Here is a 22,622-nt window from a genome sequence, read left to right as displayed (position 1 = left end):
ACCAAAAGGGGAGAAGAAAGCTAGTAATGGAGGTGTGGTTCCTGTGGTAGAGTACTAGCCTTAAGTGAAAAAATGAAGGGACAGCATTCTGGCCCTAAGTTCAAACTAACATACATGAAGGCCGTCTGGGAACTGGTAGCTTACACCTGTAATGCTAGTTACTCAGCTGAGATCAGAGGATCCCACGTTAAGGCAAACTTGGAGAAAAGTCTATGAAACCTCAACCAGCAAAAAGCCAGAAATGGGGCTGGGAATGTGGATTAGTGGTAGTGTTTGAAGCCCTGGGCTGGATTCCTCAGTACTATATACACAGAAAAAGCTGTAAGTGCTAAGGTAAAGTGCTAGTCTTGAGCAAAAGAAACTCAGGGACAGTGTCCATACCCTGAGTTCAAGCACCAGACTGGCAAAAAAAAAAAAAAAAAACAGAAATGGAATTGTGGCTCAAGCCCCAGCGCTCGCGCGCACTCCCTCACCCCCATACACACAGCCTGTGCTATGTATGTCAAGTGCTAGATAAACCTTGACATATGTTAGATAAAACTTGTCTGTTATATCAGCCACTCAGAACCTTCATCCCTATTTCATAGGAAGGTTATAGATGCAGGCTTTTCTAAGGTTACCCAGTAACCCCAAAATGGGGCTATATTTTCTTTTTTTTTTTGCCAGTCCTGGGGACTGAACTCAGGTCCTGGGCACTGTCTCTGCGTTTCTTTTGCTCAAAGCTAGCACTCTACCACTTGGGCCACAGCGTCACTTCCGACTCTTTCTGTGTATGTGGTACTGAGGAATCAAACCCAGGGCTTCATGCATGCTCAGCAAGCACTCTACCGCGAAGCCTCATTCCCAGGGCTCTCTTCCCCTTCTTGAAACAGTCCCACCACGTAGCCTAGGTGGGACTCAAACCCACATCCTTCTTCCTCAGCCTTGGGAATGCTGGGATTACCAGCGTGCATCACCACACGTGGTTCCAATGCAGTATCTTTGTGAGACTTTATTAGGTAGGCCTTAACAACCGGGGAGCTCAGACGTGGAAACTTTAAAACGTGGGGAATTTCAGTAAGGCAATGAATGAAGGCTAAAGATTTCTCTTTGTAGATGAAAAGATTTTAACTCACGGTGAAGCTGCATCCGGGACAGTCAGAGCAAAACAAAAAGTATGGTCCGCTGTCTTAACAAAGGAGCCTAGAGCCCAGACCAGGCCCCGAGTGATGACGCCGCGCGCCGGTCCGGAACTGACGTCACTCCAGCACCCGCCGCTTCCGGTCCGCGTGAGTGCGCGCCTCGCGCCGGGGGCGGCCTGTGCTGGAGACTGGTGTGCGTGCTGTGTGTGGTGCTGTTGTCCGCAAGTTCCCCTCCCTGCTCCAGGACCATGGCCACCGACTCGTGGGCCCTAGCGGTGGACGAGCAGGAGGCGGCTGTCAAGTCGGTCAGTGGCTTCTGGAGGGGAAGCTGTCTCAGGGACCGGGCGGACACGGTGGGAGCTGGGGGAGCCCGCGAGTTGCCCAGGCCGGCGCCCGGGAGGCCCTCGTGGGGTGCCGCGGGCGGACACTGGGTCAGCACCTGCTCCTTCGGCGAAAGAGACAAGACCACGCTTTGTATCTTCATCTGGGCCAAAGACCGTCCTGCGGCAAATCTGTCCGCGCTGTGTAGGCTTTGTTTCCTCTGTTGCACCTGTTACTCCGTGACGGTTGTAAGGAAGATAAGTTTAGATTCCTTTTCATTAATGGGTGACATTTCTTTTGAGTGTTATGGTGCTGCTTTGTATCTAACAGTTTTTTTTTTTAATTTTTTGTTGTTTATTTCGGTCGTGGGCCTTGAACTCGGGTCCTTAGCTTCTCTCAAGGCTATAGAGCTCTACCTCTTTTAGCCACAGCGCCACTCCCGGTTTTCTGGCGTTTAGATGGAGATTAGATTCTCACAGACTTTCCTGCCCCGCCTAGCTTTGAATCACGATCCTCAGATCTCATTCTAAATAGCGAGGATTACAGGCGTGAGCCACTAGCACCCGGCTTTCTAACAGTTCTTAAATCTACGTTTAAGGAGGTTGGAAGTTTGTAGCTCTGCAGAATAAAGATTCTGTTTTAACGTTTCAGTCATCTGCAGATGTTAAGAAGGAGGTACTTACAAGTTGTTTCATTGATGTATCAAGTGATATTTAGTGTCATATATCGGTTGAAAGACTATTCAACCGAAAGGTAATTGCAGCATAAACTGGCTTTTTAGTGTGTGCCGGTACCCAAGATTAAACTTGTCCTGGGTTTCTGAGTCTAACTTGACTGGCTTGCACTTCAGCCACACTTCCAATTCTGTCATTTTGCTGGTTAATTGGCAATACGAGTCTTTCAAACTTCTTTGAGGCTCACCCTGAACTGCCATCCTCCAGGAATCAGACTCCTGAGTAGCTAAGATTACAGGCATGAGCCACCTGCATCCAGCCAACTGTGGCTTTTAAAAGACCTGAAGTTTAGGTTTGTTTGGTGATCATAGTCTGTTTTAAAGTTGCAAATCATATATAACTTTTCAGTGCTGAAATTACATTTCTTGGCATATTCAGTAATGTCAGTATTAGGGAGCTAAGGCAGGAGAATTCCAAGTTGTAGGCCAACCTGGCTTCTTGTGGAGACCTTGTATACAAAAAAAAAAAAAAAGTTTGTGGAGAACTTGTATCCAAAAAAAAAAAAGTTACATTTTTTTCTCCAGTATGGTTATTGCTAGTTTTTCAATAGCTATTTGAAATGGATTAAGCCTAGGGAAGTGTAGGTAGCAACACTTTGCAGTTTTGTTAGGAAGGCAAATCAGGTACTTTTTTTTTTTTTTTTGTGAGCTGGATATTAAGAGAACAAGTCATTTTTTTGTTTGTTTGTTTGTTTTTTGTTTTTTTTTGGGTCCGGTCGTGGGGTCTGAACTCCGCCTGGGCGCTGTCCCTCAGCTCAAGGCTAGCACTCTACCACTTGCGCCACAGCGCCACTTCTGGCTTTTTTCTTATGTGGTGCTGAGGAATCGAACCCAGGGCCTTGAGCATGCAAGGCAAGTGCTCTACCACTGAGCCACCTTCCCAGCCCCAGAACAAGTCATTTTTAAAGGCAGAGCTGGAGGTTAAAAGTGGAGAGAAGGTACCAAAATGCTGGACTTGTTGCTGGGTGCTGGTGGCTCACACCTGTCATCCTAGCTACTCAGTAGGCTGAGATCTAAGGGTCCTGGTTCAGCACCCAGGAAAGTCCACGAGACTCATTTCCAGTTAACCAGCAAAAAGCTAGAAGTGGAGGTGTGACTCAAATGGTAGAGTGGTAAAAGTTTCTCCTCCCCCCCCCTTTTGGTGCCAGTCCTAGGGCTTTAGCAGGGGGTTTGAGTGCTGTTGCTTAGCTTTTTTGTTCAAGGGTAGCACCCTACCATGTAAGCCATGCTATATTTTGGCTTTTTTGGTGGTTAATTGGAGATAAGAATTTCTTGCCCAGGCTGGCTTCAAACCGTAATTCCCAGATCTTAGCTTTTTGAGTATTGATGATTATGGGTTTGAGCCACGACTCAGATAAAACTTTATTTTTATTCCTATTCAGATGAACAATTTGCAGATCAAGGAAGAGAAAGTCAAAGCAGACACTAATGGTGAGTCATTAAACTAGTAACTGCAGGCTGGTATTAGTTTGCTTTCAATTTGTTCTCACAGCTGCAGGGAGCCAAGGAGCTTTCCTCTAGTATAATGTGGCAAGCAGCAGACCCCTAAATTAGGATTCATTCTTTTATTATTATTTTGTTGGTGTACAAAGGAGTTGCCATTCAACAAAGCAGTTTATGGATACAATCACCTTGAACAATATCACCTCTTTCCTCATTCACTCCATCCCTCCCAACCACATTCCTTCCCTTAGAGGTTCATTCTTGAAGAGGGGCTTTAAGGATTATCATTAGATTGTTCCACTTCTGTTTACTTGATATTTATTAGCTTAAAAAAAAAAACCTGGGCTCAGAAATGAGGAGTAAGGGCTGGGAAGGTGGCTCAGTGGTAGAGCGCTTGCCTTGCATGCCTGAGGCCCTGGGTTCGATTCCTCAGCACCACATAAGCAAAAAGAAAAAAGCCAGAAGTGGCGTTGTGGCTCAAGTGGTAGAGCACTAGCCTTGAGCTGAAGAGCTGAGGGACAGTGCCCAGACCTAGAGTTCAGGCCTGACCCCAAAAAAAAATGAGGAGTAAAAAATAGAAAGCATCTTTTCCATGCTGCTCTAATGATTACCCTATACCATGCCCATTTATGTTCATATGTTGTATCTACCACCAACAAACTGCCACAAAACTGGGTGGTATGAACCATGGCAGCTTGGACTTTTGGGAGGCCAAATGACCAAGATAGAGGTATTGGCTTCTGAGGGCCTTGAGGAAGACTCTCCTTAGTGTCTCCCCTGACTTCCCAGTGGTTTATTGGCAGTCTTTGGTGTTCTTGAATTGTATCCTGTTACTCCAATCTCTGATATTGGCCTTCAGAAAATGTCTCACATGGCGTTTTCACAAATATCTCCTTACCTTTCCCCTTCCCCTTTTTTTGGAGGGTGGGGAGGTGTGGGTTGGACTCAGATCCTCAAACATGTTAGGTAAGTTCTTTGCCACTGAACTATATCTCCAGCACTAACTTCCCCTTTTTATAAGGATTCAGTCTTGTTGGAATAAAGCACATGCTAATGTTTAGCTTTATTGATTATATCTGCAGTGACCCCATTTTCAGATAAGGTAACATTCTGATGTATTGGAGATTAAGGTCTACACATACAAATTTTAGGAGGGACACAGTTCAACTCAACACTACCCCATTATATCAGTAACACACTTTCAATTTTTAATATTCTTTAAATGTTTCTTTATGCAAAGCATATACAAATATAGAATCTCATTATTTCTACCCCTCTCTCCCACATTTTCCCTTCTTCCTACCGAAGAGTGGCATGAATAGTATGACATAGTGTACTTGCTTTTCTCACTTAACCATAATCTTTCTCAAACTTTTCATATTAGTATGTACCATTCTCTTCATTTTTGTTGTAACTGCATAGCATTGTACTATGTTGATATGGTGTAATTTATTTGATCACTCAGCTATTAATAGATTCTTTTGCAATTATATACAGTGCTTCTTGGCTCACCTCTATAATCCTAACTACTCAGGAGACTGAGATTTGAGGATCCAGGTTCAAAGCCACCCTGGGTAGGAAAGTTTGTGAGACTCTTCAAATAAGCACTAGAAAACCAGAAGTAGGACTGTGACTCAAAGTGGTAGAGCTCTAGCCTTGAGCAAAAATGGTCAGGGACAGTGCTCAGGCCCTGAGTTCAAGCCTCACAATGGACAAAAATAAAAAATGTTTTCACATATGTACCATGTGTACAATAAATTCTCCAAAAACAGATTTGGTAGATCATGGCTAAAATTTTTTACTTAAATACTTTCTAGAAATAAAATCCATGAAAGAAATGCCAAATATTTACATTTGGGTCACTTGAAAAAGTTCTAGTGTTTACATTGTCCCATCTTTTAAAAGTTGTTTTAATAGTTGCCTTTCTGAAAGTATTTACCTTTCTGATGACAACTACTTTCTTGTGTAGGTGTTATCAAAACCAGCGCTCCTGCAGAGAAGACAGATGAAGAGGAGAAAGGTAGTACTCTTTGAAACCCTATGGCAAGAGACAGTGTTACCCAGGATTTATCTTCCTAGCTCCAGAGGCATGAGATCGGGAAGTTGAGGGGAACTCAGCAAAGCAGGTTGAGAAGGAGCAGTCAGTGAAGTAGAATAAGAATTGAGTGTGTAGTCTTCCGGACACTAGAGGAAGTGTCAAAAGTAGGGTGTAGCCCTGCGTAGGAGGCTCACACATGTAATCCTAGCTACTCAGGAGGCTGAGATCTGAGGCTAGGGAGTCAAAAGTTCTAAAACTCTTTGTCTTCAATAAACTATCCAGTATAGGCTGGAAGTGGTTCTTTGGCTCAAGTGGTAGAGCTCTTGTCTTGAGCAGAAGGAGCTTAGGGACAGCACTAAGGCCCTGAATTCATGCTTCAGGACCAGGGGGAAAAAAAAAGTGAAGTCAGTTAAGGCAGTATAGTACATGAGGCTCTTTTTTTTTTTTTTTTTTTTTTCCTTTTTGGTTGGTTGTGGGGCCTGAACTCTGGGCCTGGGTGCTATCCCTCAGCTCTTCAGCCTGAGGCTAACATTCTACCACTTGAGCCAGAGTGCCACTTCCAGCCTTTTCTTATGTGGTGCTGAGGAATCGAACCCAGGGCCTCATGCATGCAAGGCAAGCAGTCTACCACTAAGCCACCTTCTGAGCCCTACATGAGACTCTTATCTCCAGTTAAGTACCACAAAGCCAAAAGTAAAACTGTGGCTCAAATGATAATGTGCTAGCCTTGAGCAGGAAAGCTCAGGTACAGTGCCCAGGCCCTCAGTTCAAACCTTAAGACTGGCATAAAGAAGAAAAAAGTAATCAAAATAGATTGATTTGATGATATGGACATAACTTATTGGTAAGCTTGATTAGGGCTATTGGTGAGGGCTATTGAAGTGGGAAGGTTAAAACAGACCAAAAAAAAAAAAAAACATTGAACAGAGAAAGGAAGGTGAGGAAGTGAGATGAGATTAGCCAGCTCTTTTAGCAATGTTCAGAAAGGGGAGTAGTGAAATAGGATAGTAGCCGGATGGGAATGTGGGATAAAGGAGGAAGGTTTACAAAGGTAAAAGTATATATATATATATATATATATATATATATACCACTTCACATGCTGGTGGCTGAAAAGTCTGTGGGACTCCATCTCCAAAATAACCAAAAAAAAAGCCAGGCTCTAGGCATGTCTCAAATAGTAGAGTGCCAGCCAAGCAAAGCAAGTAAGAGGCCCTAAGTTGAAACTCTGATACTGGCAAAAATAAAATACTATTAAAAAGAAAAAAACTTGAAATGAAGAAAAAGTATAAATGGAGGTTTGGGAAACAGAATGAATGAGTGGATTATAAAACAGGAAGTCTTACTGAGCAGCTCAGCCCATGTGAGTTAAAGAGAGATCTATTAGTGTTTCCTCCAGCTATGCTTGACTGCCCAGGTGCTGGTGCAGAGATGAAGAAGAAGCACTTTCATAAGAGGCGGGATTGCCCAGTGAGTTGAAAGAAGTCTACTGTTTTCTCCCTGACAGAGGACAGAGCTGCACAGTCTTTACTCAATAAGCTGATCAGAAGCAACCTTGTGGATAACACAAACCAAGTGGAAGTCCTGCAACGGGATCCCAACTCCCCACTCTACTCAGTGAAGTCTTTTGAAGAGCTTCGCCTGTGAGTATTCATTGCTTTGAAAGGCTCTTTATTCCCATTGTCCCTCTCCTATAAAACAGCATCTAAGAAGTATTATAGGAATTTTACTTTTGTTTTAAAATTTTGTTTACTTCTTTGAGTAGATAATAAACCACATGATTCAAAAGTGAAAAAGTATGTACAAGTTCTCAGTGATCAGCTCCCACTTTTTTGGCTATCCTGTTCTCTGGTTGGTAGAGGTGTAGTTTTTTTAGTGCTGGTCCTATGGCTTGAATTCAAGGCCTGTAGACTGCCCCTGAGCTTTAGCTCAAGGCTGGTTCTCTACTACTTCTGGCTTTTTTTGAGTGGTTAGTTGGAGATAAAAGCCTCACAGACTTTACTGCCAGGACTGATTTTGGAATGCAGTCCTCAGATCTCAGGCCTCCTGGGTTGCTAGGAATGTAGACATTAGCCACTAGCACCTATCTAGATATTTCTTTTGTTATTTGTTTTGTGCTATAAATTAATAAGTACTACTCTTTCTGTATCCAGGAAAAACTTGTTACTCAAGGCCAACCAGATTTGTGGATCTGCTGAAAGAACTAATTTCTTTTTCTTTTTCTCTTCTTTTTTCTTTTTTGCCAGTCATGGGACTTGAACTCAGAGCCTGGGCACTGTCCCTGAGGTTTTTTTTGTTTTTGTTTTTGTTTTTGTTTTTTTTGTCGGTCGTGGGGCTTGAACTCTGGGCCTGGGCGCTGTCCCTCAGCTCTTCAGCTCAAGGCGAGCACTCTACCACTTGAGCTACAGCGCCACTTCCGGTTTTCTGGTGGTTTATTGGAGATAGGAGTCTCACAGTCTCTCCTGCCCGGGCTGGCTTTGAACCGCGATCCTCAGATCTCAGCCTCCTGAGTAGCTAGGATTACAGGCGTGAGCCACCAGCGCCCGGCTGTTTTTGTTTATTTTTTTATTTTATTTTATTTTTTTGTCAGTTGTGGGGCCTGAGCTCTGGGCGCTGTCCCTGAGCTCTTCAGCTCAAGGCTAGTGGTCTACCACTTGAGCCACAGCGCCACTTCTGGCTTTTTCAGCTTATGTGGTGCTGAGGAATCAATCCAAGGGCCTCATGCATGCAAGGCAAGCACTCTACCCCTGAGCCACCTTCCCAGCCCCCCTGAGTTTCTTTTGCTCAAGGCTAGCACTCTCCCTTGAGCCATAGTGCCACTTCTGGCTTTTTCTGTGTGTGTGGTACTGAGGAATCAAACCTAGGGCTTCATACTTGCTAGTCAAGCAATCTACCACTAAGCCACCTTCCCAGTCCCAAAAGAACAAAGTTCTTTAGGAAAGGAAAGTATTCTGTATTCTATGAATCATATTAATCTAGTTGCAGATTAAGATTTAAGAGGGAAAGATGATAATTTGGCTTGAGTTTAGATGTCATTTTTTTATTAGCTTATGTTAGTGTACAAGAGAGGTTTCACTGTGACATTTCCCATGTGTACAATGTATCAACCATACCCCTTTCATTACTATTCCTTATTATACTTCTCACTTAAAATAGTTCAACAGGTTTATTCCATTTTCATAAATGCAAACACACTACTTTCACCAATCATTCTCTTTTACCCCACTTTGTTACCTCTTCCCCTTCTTAGTACTACCCCTAGTCTTTTTTAAGGCATTGATAAATAGCTGTTTTTGTTTGTTTTTTTTGAGCTGGTCCTGGGCTTGAATTTGGAGGCCAGGGGACTATCCTGAGCTTTTTTTGCTCAAGACTAGCACTCTATCACTTTTGAATTTTTTATTTTTATTTTTTATTTTTGAAGTTTACTGGAGATAAGAAGCTCATAGACTTTTCTTGCCTGGGCTGGCTTTCAACCATGATCTTCAGATCTCCAGTCTCGAAGTAGCTAAGATTATAAGTGAGCCACTGGTACCTGGTGATAGTTTGATTGAGGTAGAAACCATCATTTCTTGCAAGATACAGAGAAAGATAAGATTATAGGCCCCTTAAACAACCACAGCTTGAGAAACTCACCTAGTCTCTACCTTCCTCCTAGGAAGCCACAGCTTCTTCAAGGCGTTTATGCCATGGGCTTTAATCGACCATCTAAGATACAAGAGAATGCACTACCCATGATGCTTGCTGAACCGTAAGTACTGATCTAAGTGTGTACCTCTTCCAAAGCTGGCTTAACTAAAAATCTTCCACTAATAGTTCTTACTGTTTTCTGAGTATGAAAATGAGCCGTAGCTGGGTGTCAGTGGCTCGCACCTGTAATCTTAGCTACTGAGATCTAAGGATCACAGTTCAGAGCCAGCCTGGGCAGGAAAGTCTGTGAGACTCTTATCTCCAGTAAACCACTAGAAAACCAGAAATGGCGCTGTGGTTCAAGTGGTAGAGCACTCGCTTTGAGCTGAAGAGCACAGAGACAGCATCCAGGCCCAGAGTTCAAACCCCATGACCAACCAAAAAGAAAAGAAAGAAAGAAAGAAAATGAGCCGTTTGGGAGAAATACGTTTCTTCAAGAAAATAGCTTGGACAAGTGTAGAGAGGGTCAGATGAATTTGGACATGGCTTCCATCTTCCTCACTTAACAGTTAATGTTAACTGATAAATTAATATTTCATGCAGTTTTTTATTTTTTATTTTATTTATTTATTTTTTTGTCAGTTGTGGGGTTTGAACTCTGGGCTTGGGCACTGTCCCTCAGCTCTTCAGCTCAAGGCAAGCGTTCTACCACTTGAGCTACAGCATCACTTCTGGTTTTCTGGTGGTTTATTGGAGATAGGTGTCTCACGGTCTCTCTTGCCCGGGCTAGCTTTGTACCGCAATCCTCAGATCTCAGTGTCCTGAGTAGCTAGGATTACAGGCGTGAGCCACCAGCACCCGGCATTTCATGCAGTTTTTAAAGTTTGACTTTTAAATTTTAATTGTATTTTTTTTTTTTGCCAATCCTGAAGCTTGAACTCAGGGCCTGGAACTGTCCCTGAGCTGCTTTTTGCTCAAGACTAGCAATCTACCACTTGAGCTACAGCACCATTTCTGGCTTTTTCTGCTTATGTGGTACTGAAGAATCAAACCCAGAGCTTTATGTATGCTAGGCAGCACTCTTTTTTTTTTTTTTTTTTTTTTTTTTTGTCGGTCGTGGGGCTTGAACTCTGGGCCTGGGCGCTGTCCCTCAGCTCTTCAGCTCAAGGCGAGCGCTCTACCACTTGAGCTACAGCGCCACTTCCGGTTTTCTGGTGGTTTATTGGAGATAGGAGTCTCACGGTCTCTCCTTGCCCGGGCTGGCTTTGAACCGCGATCCTCAGATCTCAGCCTCCTGAGTAGCTAGGATTACAGGCGTGAGCCACCAGCGCCCGGCTTAGGCAGCACTCTTATCACTAAGCCACATTCCCAGCCAGATTTTGAAAGTTTTAAGATCTACCAAAAAAGTATAAATAGACTGGCATCGATGATTCATGCCTGTAATCCTAGCTACTCAGGAGGCTGAGATCTCAGGATCGCGGTTCAAAGCCAGCCTGGACAGGAAAGTTCGTGAGACTCTTTAATTTCCAATAAACCAATAGAAAACCAGAAATGGTGCCGGAGCCTGCCAGCAACAAAAGGGAATCCTGAATTAGGGGGCGAGGATGTAGTATAAAATAAAGACATAAGACAAAGGATGGGGTCGGGAGGTCTGCAGCTCAAGACTGCAGCCCCGTTTATTTTATTTATTTATTTTTTTTTGGGTCCGGTTGTGGGGCCTGAACTCTGGGCCTGGGTGCTGTCCCTCAGCTCTTCAGCTCAAGGCTAGCACTCTACCACTTGAGCCACAGCGCCACTTCCGGCTTTTTTTCTTTTTGCTTATGTGGTGCTGAGGAATCGAACCCAGGGCCTCATGCATGCAAGGCAAGTGCTCTACCACTGAGCCACTTCCCAGCCCAGCCCCGTTTATTTTTAACTTTCCCTAATATATACTATTAGAAGTCAAGAGGTAACATAAGGTTACAATAGCCCAGAAAAACAAGGAAAATTTCAGTAAAAACAGAGTGCAGTAAAAACAAGACAACTGGTAAAAAGTAAAACTCTGTTGACATAGTAAAGCAATCCCGGGCACCTGGTGTTTTTTAAGTAAGCCAGTTTTTTGTACGTGCCTTTAAGTGAGCACTGGGGTCAAGATGAATTTTAAACTTTACTGTCAGCTCCCAACAAAATGGCACTGTGGCTCAGGTGGTAGAGTGCTCTTCTTGATCTGAAGAGCACAGGGACAGCACCCAAACCCGGAGTTCAAGCCCCACGACTGACAAAAAATAAAGGTATAAAGAATAACACTAAGAGCATCTTTGTAGGTTTATCCTGCTGAAAATAAAGCACGAATCCAGTTGAGAGTGAGAACCCTACACACCCTTCCTTTACTCCCTCTGATCCCCTGTGAAGCTGTCTCTATCTTGAGATGGGTGTCATCCCCGCAGGTGTCTTTACACTGTATATGTGTCCTTAAGGCTCTGAAGGGTAGCTTACATATTTTAAATCTTAGAGAATTGGTGTCATACTTTATGAATCAAATTTTGGTAGTACTGGAATTTGAACTCAAGGCCTTGTACTTGTCAGGCAGGTACCACTTGAGCAGCATCCCTAGAAATTAGATTCTAATAAGGTCTTGTACTTAGTCCAGTTAAGTCTGGACCACTGTTAAATCTTCCTATTTAACACTTCCCACGTAGCTGGGCTAGCAGGTAGATACCAATGTGCTCAACTCTTTTTTATTTATTTATTTATTTATTTATTTTTTTTGTCGGCCGTGGGGCTTGAACTCTGGGCCTGGGCGCTGTCCCTCAGCTCTTCAGCTCAAGGCGAGCGCTCTACCACTTGAGCTACAGCGCCACTTCCGGTTTTCTGGTGGTTTATTGGAGATAGGAGTCTCACGGTCTCTACTGCCCGGGCTGGCTTTGAACCTCGATCCTCAGATCTCAGCCTCCTGAGTAGCTAGGATTACAGGCGTGAGCTACCAGCGCCCGGCTTTTATTTTTTATTTTTTTGTGCCAGTTGTAGGGCTTGAAGTTAGAGTCTGTCAGTGTCCTTCAGTTTGTTTTTGTTTTTTTCTCAAGGCTAGCACTCTACCATTTGAGCCATAGCTCTACTTCTGGATTTTTTAGTGGTTAGTTGAAGATGAGCGTCTGATTGACTTTCCTGCTTGTGCAGGCTTTAAACTGCAATCCTCAGATTCTCAACCTCCTGGGTAGCTAAGATTACAGGCATGAGCCTCCAATGCCTGACTTTTTCAGTCGTGGGACATGAATTCTGGGCCTGAGCACTGTCGTTCAGCTCTTTAGCTCAAGGCGAGTGTTCTACTACTTGAGCCATAGCACCACTTGTGGTTTTCTGTTAGTTTATTGGAGATAAGAGTCTGGGCTAGCTTTGAACCATGCTCCTTAGATCTCAGCCTCCTAAGTAGCTAGGATTACAGTTGTTGAGCCACCAATGCCTGGCTGCCTGGCATTTTTTATTTTGTTTTTTTTTTAAAGCAGTATCGGAGTTTGAACTCTCCCATTTGAACTCTCCCATTTGCTTGACTTGCTTACTCTGCTGACCTTCTACTACTTGAGCCATACTTCCAACTCTTTCTTTTAATGACCAAGAGAGCCACCTAGTCTCATGATTCTGAGCCACATGAAATAAAATGTGAAAGTTCCCTCAAAAACCTCCATATGAGCTAGGCGCCAGTGGTTCATGCCTGTAATCCTAGCTACTCAAGAGGCTAGATTTGAGGATTGTGGTTCAAAGCCAGCCTGGACAGGCAAGTCCATGAGACTCTTACCTCCAGTTAACCATCAGAAAATCAGAAATGGAGCTATGGCTTAAGTGGTAGAGTGCTCACATTGACTGAAATGCTCAGGAACAGCATTCACGTCCAGAGTTCAAGCCTCACGACTGACCAAAAAAAAGAAAAAACCCTCTATCTGAGTTGGTTTATTAAATTGTCCATAAAGATGGGAAAGGGGAATATGCAAAAGGATCAGAATCATTGAGATACGTTATGGATTGGCAGGAAAGGTCATCTGAGACTGCCTGATCAAGCTCTTACTCTGCACTCTTTATTTCCTTGAGATCCTTGGAGTGCAAAATTAGAGCACTCTAGCTGTCCTAGAGTCTGAAATGAAGGTTTTGTATGTGAATCCATCTAAAAAAGTCATTATTTCCCTTAAGATTTATGCTGTTTTTAACCAGCATACAAAATGTGTAGTTAGGGAACTAGCTCAGTGGCGGAACACTTGCCCAGCAAGTATAAAGTCCAGAGTTTGAGCCCTAGCACCACAATTTCTTTTTAAAAAGAAATATGTAAAATTTGTGCTTACTAGAGAAAACATAGATAATATAGACACACATAAAGGGAAATATATTCTTTCCATTCAGGAAAAAATACCTTGATACTTTATTATGTTAAATTAATATTAACATAGTTCCATTCTTCATTGTTCTAGCCCACAGAATCTAATTGCCCAGTCTCAGTCTGGCACCGGAAAAACAGCTGCCTTTGTCCTGGCCATGCTCAGTAGAGTGGAACCAGCAGACAGATACCCTCAGGTAAGAGTTTAGAAGTCTGTCTTGGCCTGCTTGCCCTAGGAAGCCTACACCACCTGGCCGGGGGCTAGTGAGAGATCTGACCATGGCTCAGGCAAAGTAGGCCAGTGTATCAGGCCCTGACCAGGTAAAATTTATTTGGAAACAGCAGCCTTCAACAGTGGCTTCCAAAGACCTCCACCAAGCCGGGATTCCCACCAAGTCCATGCTTCCCACCAAGACAGGATTTAACCTGGCCCAGAAACATGTGGTTCCCTGTAGACTTCAAGTGATAGTAACATCAACATATTTGGTCACGTTTCTCTTCCTTTATGATTTCTAGTTGGTTGTGATTTGTTTGTTTGTTTCTGAGACTAGAGTTCCAACTTGGTCTCTAGTGCTTGCCCATTGGCTGGCTCTCTACCACTTGAGCCATGCCTCTAACCCCTCATCTTTTGTGATTTCTCTGTCAGTGTCTGTGTCTCTCCCCAACATATGAGCTGGCACTTCAGACAGGAAAAGTGATTGAGCAAATGGGAAAATTTCATCCAGAACTAAAGCTTGCCTATGCTGTCCGTGGCAATAAACGTGAGTTAAAAGAGATGGAATCTAAGCTGTGTGCAAGGGGCAATGTGTCTTGGGTATTAGGGTTTGAAGATGTAATGATCATATTGAACTTTTTAGGTCAGTCTGGTCCTACAGCCCAGCTGCAATGCTTTTACCACATCTGTTTCAATACTTGCTAATGTGCTAACAGTGCCACTGGTCTTTTATCTCTCCACACATCCCCTTCATCTTGGGGATCAAACTCAAAACCTTTCACTTGTTAGGCAAGTTCTCCCCACTTCACTGTAACACCAGTTGCTTAAATACTCTTGGTTTTATACATAAACTTAACAAATTTACAAAAGTTAGTTGGCAGATAGTCCTTGTGGGTTCTTACTAACTTGTTCTACTAGTCCTGAGAGGATAGGCAGAGCTTTCCAGAACTTGCTTTGCCTTTGAAATACCCACAGAAAACATCTTGTTTCTACAGTGGAAAGAGGTCAGAAGATCAGTGAGCAGATTGTCATTGGCACTCCGGGGACTGTCCTGGACTGGTGCTCCAAGCTCAAGTTCATTGACCCCAAGAAGATCAAGGTGTTTGTTCTGGACGAGGCAGACGTGATGATAGCTACTCAGGGCCACCAGGACCAAAGCATCCGCATCCAGAGGTAGGAAGAACTGGGGCCAGGAAGAACTTGAAACTCCTCCTCCAACTTCTGTTGGGTTCTTGATGCTGGTACTTACTGCAGCATGTGTTCAGTGGGCCATTTCCTCATCAGCACTTATAACACTCCCAGCCTGGGTTGAGAAGGGAGACCCAGGCCCTAACCCAGCCTAGTGCCACCCTGGCTGTGTTCTTCCTCCCCCTTGCTAAGATGGGTCTGCCTCCAGCTCTTCATGCCTGTGAGGGCTGTAGTCTATGCAGGCCTTGATGGGAGGCTGGGTTTCTGTTCCTTCTGGTGAAGTTCTGGGGTCATCCAAAGTGCCTGGAGGACCTGGGTGCTGGTGGCTCACACCTGTAATCTTAGCTGCTCAGGGGACTGAGATGTGAGGATCACGTTTCAAAGGCAGCCTGGGCAGGAATGTCCATGGGACTCTTCTGCAGTTAACCACCCAAGAGCTGGAAGTGGCACTGTGGTTCAAAGTGATAGAGCACTAGCCTTGAGAAAAGAGCTCAAGGACAGCTCCTAGGCCCTGAGTTCAAGGCCCATCACTGACCAAAAACGATGCCTGGATGTCACCTTGCAGGATGCTGCCCAAGAACTGCCAGATGCTGCTTTTCTCTGCCACCTTTGAAGACTCAGTGTGGCAGTTTGCCCAGAAAGTGGTTCCAGACCCCAATATTATCAAACTGAAGCGCGAGGAGGAGACGTTGGACACCATCAAGCAGTATTACGTCCTGTGCAATAACAGAGATGAGAAGTTCCAGGCCTTGTGCAACCTGTATGGGGCCATCACCATCGCTCAAGCCATGATCTTCTGCCATGTGAGTAGAGCTGCAGGCCTGCAGGGGCTGCCCCACCCCTTCCTCAGCCTCTCCCTTGTCCAGCTGCACCTGACCAGATTCATGTGTGGACAAGAAAGGAAGGGTTTTGTGAGGATGGAGTAGACTGTGTCTTTATTTTAATCTAATTAGTTAGCATGCATTATAGCATGAGAGAGTGCCACTGTAACTATTCCATCCATGTGTATAATGCAGCTTGAACCAGTTCTTTTTCCTGTGCACGTGTGTGCATGTGCATGTGTGCTGGTACTGGAGCTTGAATTTAGGGCCTCAATCACTCAGGCTGATTGTTCATTGCTGGTGCTCTACTGCTTAAGTCATGCTTCTGTTCAGCATTTTGTTCATGAATTGGAGATGGAATCAGACTTTTCTGTCCAGGTCAATTTCAAACTACAGTTCTCTAGATCTCAGCCTCCTGAGTAGCTGGAGTTACAGGCATGAGCCACAGTGTGTAGATCCTTCCCTTTCATGTTTGATTTTATAGATTTTATAGTATATGTAAATATATATGATACTGTAAAATAAATAATCTATATTAAATAGTGTTTTTTTGTTGGTTTTGTTTTTTCTGGTCAGTTCTGGGGCCTGAACTCTGGGCCTGGGTGCTGTCCCTCAGCTCTCCATCTCAAGGCTAAAGCTCTACTGCTTGGCCACAGCACCACTTCCAGCTTTTTCTGCTTATGTGGTGTTGAGGAATCAAACCCAGGGCCTCAGGCATGCAAGGCAAGCACTGTACCACTACCACGGAGCCACCTTTCCAGCCCTAGATAGTCTTTTAATCTTCACACTTTAGTAAATGTTTGTAAAATTATTACCCAGGTGCTGCTGATGTATCAGATACATCAGGTTGGCCACATTTCCAGTAGAATCTGCCAAGTCAGATACAGTCCTTTATAAAGGTGCCATCATTTCTGAATTGTTCTCTCCATCCAGACCCGCAAAACTGCTAGTTGGCTGGCAGCAGAGCTCTCCAAAGAAGGGCACCAGGTGGCTCTGCTGAGTGGTGAGATGATGGTGGAGCAGAGGGCTGCCGTGATTGAGCGCTTCCGTGAAGGCAAGGAGAAAGTTCTGGTGACCACCAACGTGTGTGCCCGGGGTGAGCAGTGATGTCCTGGTGTGCCCGACCCAGGGAGGTGGTGAGGTTGGTGCGACATTCCTTTCTAGAACAGACTGAGAGAAACCAACAAAGACTCCAGGAGTGCCGCCCTGGTGCAAGTGGGCGTCCAGGCTCTGAGTGCTTGGGAGCAGTGCTCATCCTGGGCAGTGCCGGTGTTTAGCTGTGTGTCCACGTGCATGTGTGCAGCACACGTGCTTCACATTCTACAGGGGTCTTTGTAACACTGCTGTAAAGTTCTGTCCTCCCTCCATTTTGCCCAGGGACTGAATGTGCCCTTCTCTAGAGGTGGCCTGGCCCAGGTCCTTCCTCCTTTTGAAGTGGTTGTGTGGACTGAGGCCTGTGTCTCTGTCTTCCCCAACATGCAGGGATTGATGTTGAACAAGTATCTGTTGTCATCAACTTCGATCTTCCTGTGGACAAGGATGGGAACCCCGACAATGAGACTTACCTGCACCGGATTGGGCGCACCGGCCGCTTTGGCAAAAGAGGCCTGGCCGTGAACATGGTCGACAGCAAGCACAGCATGAACATCCTGAACAAAATCCAGGAGCATTTTAGTGAGTCCCTGGGGGTGCTGTGCCTGGTGCCCTTTTCAGTGGGCTGGGATGGGAGTGGGGAGAGGGGAGGTTTCCCCATGCCCATCAGCGAGGCTTCTGTCTCTGTGCACCTTCTCTCCCCTTCCCTCCTCCCATCTGTACATTCTCAGGGAACACTCCTGGGAGTTTGGGGCTCAGGGAGTGGAACGGCTGTTGCTGTGTGGCCAGGCTGCGGCCTGGAGCACTGACTGCTGATGTCAGTGATCAGGGCTCCAATGTCCCCTGCTCAGCCACTCTAGAGGCCTTCCTTTAGGGTTAGATGAAGGAATTCTGTGACCCTAAGTGTAACACCTTTCTGGGCAGAGACCTGTGTCTTGTAATGTCCCCATTCTATGTATCTAGGTGACTTGTGCTGTGTTGTCTTGGTTACTCCATGTTGGTTTCCCTTCAAATCTTTTTCCCCAGATAAGAAGATAGAAAGATTGGATACGGATGATTTGGATGAGATTGAAAAAATAGCTAACTGAGAAGCTGCACCAGTGAGTCGCTGGTGCTCACACTCGGCGCTGCCCAGCCCAGGAGACGAGTGCTTTCATGGCATCGGCCTTGACGGCACCTCAAAGACAAAGGCACGAGTAGAGAAGCTACCTACCTCATTCACAATTACGTTTGGACTTGACAAAATTTTGTGCAAATCTAGGGGAAAATCAGAGGAAACTTGCATTTTGGTAAATAATCTTCCCTCCTAAATCCAACAGCTCTTTTTGAGGTCACATTTTCCCTCTTTTTATAGTAATCTGTTTGCCCTATGATTGCTTTCCCGAAGACCTCTGCCTTCCCTCTAGCTGGGGTTTAGGATCATACTGCAGCCCTGCAGAAATTACATAGGTAGTTGTAGTTGGGAGAGACCACCAAGATAGTGTGTGGCTGGGCACCAATGGCTTACGCCTATAGTACTAGCTACTCAGGAGGCTGAGATCTTAGGATTGTGATTCAAAGGCAGCCTGGGTAGGAAAGTCTTCAATACTCATATCCAGTTAACCACCAGAAAACTAGAAGTGATGCTGTGGCTTAAGGAAGTACAGTGCTAGCCTTGAACAATAATGTTCAGGAACAGTGCCCAAGCCCTGAGTTCAAGCCCCATTGCTAAAAAAAAAAAAAAGAGAAAAAGACAAAGAAAAAAAAGGCGTGTGGCTCCCTGTTGTAGATGGAGTGAGGGGCTTAGGGCAGCGTCACCACAGACATCATCTCCTCCCTTGCTCTCCTCCCTCCTCTCCCCCCTGGCCCCCTTCCACAGTAGAACTGCTATGGATGTTTTCCCTGAGCTGAGGCCATCTTCCTTCTGGAATCCATACACATTCCAGCTGGTCGTTTTTACCTGTTCTCTGGGGCAGAAGCTAGCCCTTTTTCTCCCTGAGGAGCATCTTGGCTACTTTGGTATTCTTTGGATTGGGGAAAGAAACACAGAAGTCAACGCATCAACAGTTGTGTGAGAAAGATTGGTCTAACAGGGTTGCCAGATCCTTCGAGGATCAGGACCTGCCTTTTTCTTGTAGCTACTCTGAGCCTGGTATTCAACTGTAGCAGCCAGGAGACACTGAACGGTTGTCTGAACCATCTGGCCCTGTTAGTTGATTCTAATCACAGGGTATCATACCGTACCTGAAGCCAAGAAACATTTTGAAAAAGTTAAGACCAAACAAAACTAATTGTGTTATCCATAATAATGGACTTTATGGGTTACTTAATTCATACATTGTCTGTATGAGTAAGGACACATAAATTATAGCTATTTGCATCGTACATTGTAAGACATTTTAAAGTAATTATGAGAAATGCTTTACTAATCATGATTTGTTACATGTATTTTTCTGCTAATTAGACCTAATATAAGCTCATCAAAAGCATGTGTGTATGAAAAAGTCTCTGTCCCCTCAGGATTCAGCATTGCTTCCCGCAGGCTGAATATGCCCGTGTGGCCTTCTATTGCAAAAAACAGCGTGCTTGCAATGTTTTTTTCACACTTTCTCTGGCCCCGTTGTTTACTTAACAGCCTGTCATGACATGTGGACACATGCAGCCCACTCCCCCTCCGGAAGATGGCTTGTTCCCCTCTGCTTATTTCACTGCCCCAGTGATGGCTCTAACATGCATTCTTACCCACAGTGCAACAGCAAACCTGTCTTAGAGCACCAGTGACAATCATTTTAGGATGTATTCCTGGAAGGAGGACTGTTACGTCAAAGAGCAAGACATTGAAGTCAATTCATTGCCAGTTAACTGCGCTGAAAAGGCCTTAACATTGTGGTGACACTAAATTTCCTCTTACTTGTTGCCAACTCCATTACCAATTTTTAGAACTGCCAGTTTTATAAGTATGCACATTAGAGTAGAATATATCATTGTCATTTTGTTTTTGTTTATCTGAAAAGCCTTGGCAGCGTTGCAGTTTGATAATTGTATTTTCTTTTGAGAGGTGCCCATTCCTTTCTCACTGTTTTATTATTGGACTCTCAGTTCTTAGTGATTTTTGGCAACTTTTGTGTACTAGAGGAATTAGACTTTAGCTTGAGTGGGAGCTTTTTTCTTTCTTTTGTCAGTCGTAGGGGCATAGGCACTGTCCTGTGCTCTTTTGCTCAAGGCTAGCACTCCGCCACTTTGAGCCATAATGCCATATATGGTTTTCTAGTGGTTAATTGGAGATGAAAGTCTCATTGACTTTCCTGCTTGGCCTGGCTTTGAACCATGATCCTCAGTTCTTAGCCTTCTGAGTTAAGATTCCAAGTGTGAGCTACCAGTGTCCAACTAGTAGATATTTTCTTAGTGAGTCTGTGTGTGCGTGCATGTGTGGATGTGCTGGTAGATATTTTCTTAGTGTGTGCAGTGTGTGTGTGTGTGTGCAGTGTGTGTGTGCAGTGTGTGTGTGTGTGTGTGCAGTGTGTGTGTGTGTGTGCAGTGTGTGTGTGTGTGTGCAGTGTGTGTGTGTGTGTGCAGTGTGTGTGTGTGTGTGCAGTGTGTGTGTGTGCAGTGTGTGTGTGTGTGCAGTGTGTGTGTGTGCAGTGTGTGTGTGTGTGCAGTGTGTGTGTGTGCAGTGTGTGTGTGTGTGCAGTGTGTGTGTGTGTGTGCAGTGTGTGTGTGTGTGTGCAGTGTGTGTGTGTGTGTGCAGTGTGTGTGTGTGTGTGCAGTGTGTGTGAGTGTATTTTGTGTGGGCCAAAGCTGGGGCTTGACCTTAGGTCCTGGCCTGAATGCTGTCGCTTAACTTTTGTGCACAAGGCTAGTGCTCTACCACTTGATCCACAGCTCCACTTCTGGTCTTTTGATGTTTAATTTGGAGATAAGACTCTCACAGACTTCCTGTTTGGGTAGGTTTTGGACTGTGATCTTCAGATCTTAGCCTCCTCAGAGGCTAGGATTATAGGCGTGAGCCACTAGCACCTGGCTTCACACAAAAGTTTATTATTTTGTTGTGCTGAAAATCTTCAAAACAAAGCCTTGAGTGTGCTGAGCAAGCATTACACCACTGAGCTACCCTGAGCCGAAAGGTTTATTTTCTTGTGTGATGCTAAGGATTGATCCCAAGGCCTCATGCCTTCTACGTAAACACTCTACCATTTGAGCTATGACCTTGACTTCCCAAAAGTTTTAAGATATTTGGCCACGCACTTGTAGCTCACGCCTGTAATCTTAGCTACTCAGGAGGCTGAGATCTGAGACTTATGTTTCAAAACTAGCCCAGGGAAGTCTGTGAGACTATCTCCAATAAACCACTCAGAAAACTGGAAGTGATGCTGTGGCTTAAGTGGTAGAGAAGTAGCCTTGAGCTAAAGAGCTGAGGGACAGTGCCCAGGCCCAGAGTTCAAGCCCCATGACCAAAACAAAAAACAAAACAACTTGAAGTTTTATGTCATGAGTAGCAAACTTCAGGCCCTGAACTCAAAGTCTATTTAAAAAAAAAAAAAAAAAACAACTTTCACTGGGTGATGATGGCTTGTGCCTGTATCCTAACTACTCAGGAGGCTGAGCAGTTCAAAGCCGGCCCAGGCAGGAAAGTCCATGAAACTTCTTCCAATTGTGAGGCTTGAACTCAGGGCCTGCGCGCTATCTCTGAGCCCTTTTTGTTCAGGCTAGTACTGTACCACTTTGAGCCACAGCACTACTTCTGGTTTTCTAGAGGGTAATTGGAGATGAGAATCTCATGGCCTTGCCTCCCTGGGCTGGCTTGGAACCACTATCCTCAGCCTCCTGAGTAGATAGGATTACTGGTGTGAGCCACAGCTCCTGGCTCCATGGAGACTCTTATCTCCAATTAACCACCTAAAAACTAGAAGTGAACCTGTGGCTTAACTTGGTAAAGCACTAGCCTTGGACTCTTGAGTTCAAGCTCCCATGATGACAAAACAAAAATTCAGGGACAGCAGCTAGGGCCTGAGTTCAAATCCCATGATGGGCACTTCCCCCCCCCCCCCCCAACAAAAAGGTACATGTTACAGAGTTGCAGTGGAACACAAATGGGAAGTACTGGCGAGGCTGAAGCTGTAATCATACTGGGTCCAGCATGGGAGCCACACATGTCAGCTGCCCCGCACTGTACAGGCCAGCTAAGAGCAGCCCCCTGCTTGGAGAGAGCTGGCCCACAACTTCCTGTGACTGTGGCTGGTGGAGTCAGGTCATGGACCCCCACCTTGCAACGGTAAATAACATTACCCCTGTAGACCTGGCCCTTGATGTCCTCTCATCTCTCTTGGACAAGGGCTTCAGAGGTCAGCAGACATAGCTCTTGTCTGGCAAACAGGACACAGAGAAGAGCTGCAGGAATCAGCTGTGTGGTCAGCCATTGTGCCTGTGTATGTACATGTGTGTGTATACTTGTGCTTCAGCCTCCCAAGTAACGGGTACTACAGAATGATGTTACCATACTCAGCAATCATTTAGAATAAAGTTGTATCTCTTTCCCCCTCCCCCCCCCACACACTAATTTACTCAATCATATTTGTATAAGTATAGACTGGTGATCTCAACCTTGATCATTTGGTTAAGGTGACTTTGGTAACCTAGAATACTTTTAAGTTTCCTTGAGTCATGAAATTTAGTTATTTCCATTAATGGCAAAGACAGCTGGGA

General features: G+C 44.8%; 1 protein-coding gene across 2 annotated transcripts; it reads left to right on the top strand.

Annotated features, from left to right (window-relative positions):
• Positions 1 to 1,277: 1,277 nt before the first annotated feature.
• Positions 1,278 to 19,522, top strand: LOC138829748 (ATP-dependent RNA helicase DDX19A). Of its 2 annotated transcripts, none has more exons than XM_070026277.1 (12): positions 1,278 to 1,426; positions 3,558 to 3,606; positions 5,588 to 5,638; positions 7,164 to 7,299; positions 9,312 to 9,404; positions 13,720 to 13,822; positions 14,272 to 14,386; positions 14,835 to 15,012; positions 15,593 to 15,830; positions 16,782 to 16,944; positions 17,331 to 17,522; positions 17,967 to 19,522. In XM_070026277.1, the coding sequence occupies exons 1-12, from the start codon at positions 1,370 to 1,372 to the stop codon at positions 18,026 to 18,028; spliced, it is 1,437 nt and encodes a 478-aa protein (XP_069882378.1). In that variant the 5' UTR covers positions 1,278 to 1,369; the 3' UTR covers positions 18,029 to 19,522. The 2 variants fall into 2 exon arrangements, with proteins under 2 accessions (XP_069882378.1, XP_069882379.1); XM_070026278.1 differs by lacking the exon at positions 1,278 to 1,426 and adding an exon at positions 1,672 to 1,690.
• The last annotated feature ends 3,100 nt before the right edge of the window (positions 19,523 to 22,622 follow it).

The sequence above is a fragment of the Dipodomys merriami genome, unplaced genomic scaffold (genome assembly GCF_024711535.1).
Source record: "Dipodomys merriami isolate MVZ:Mamm:240054 unplaced genomic scaffold, mDipMer1.0.p SCAF_176, whole genome shotgun sequence".
Lineage (NCBI taxonomy): Eukaryota > Metazoa > Chordata > Mammalia > Rodentia > Heteromyidae > Dipodomys > Dipodomys merriami.
The sequence above is the reverse complement of the archived record's forward strand: the minus strand, read 5'-3'. Positions and strand labels throughout refer to the sequence as shown.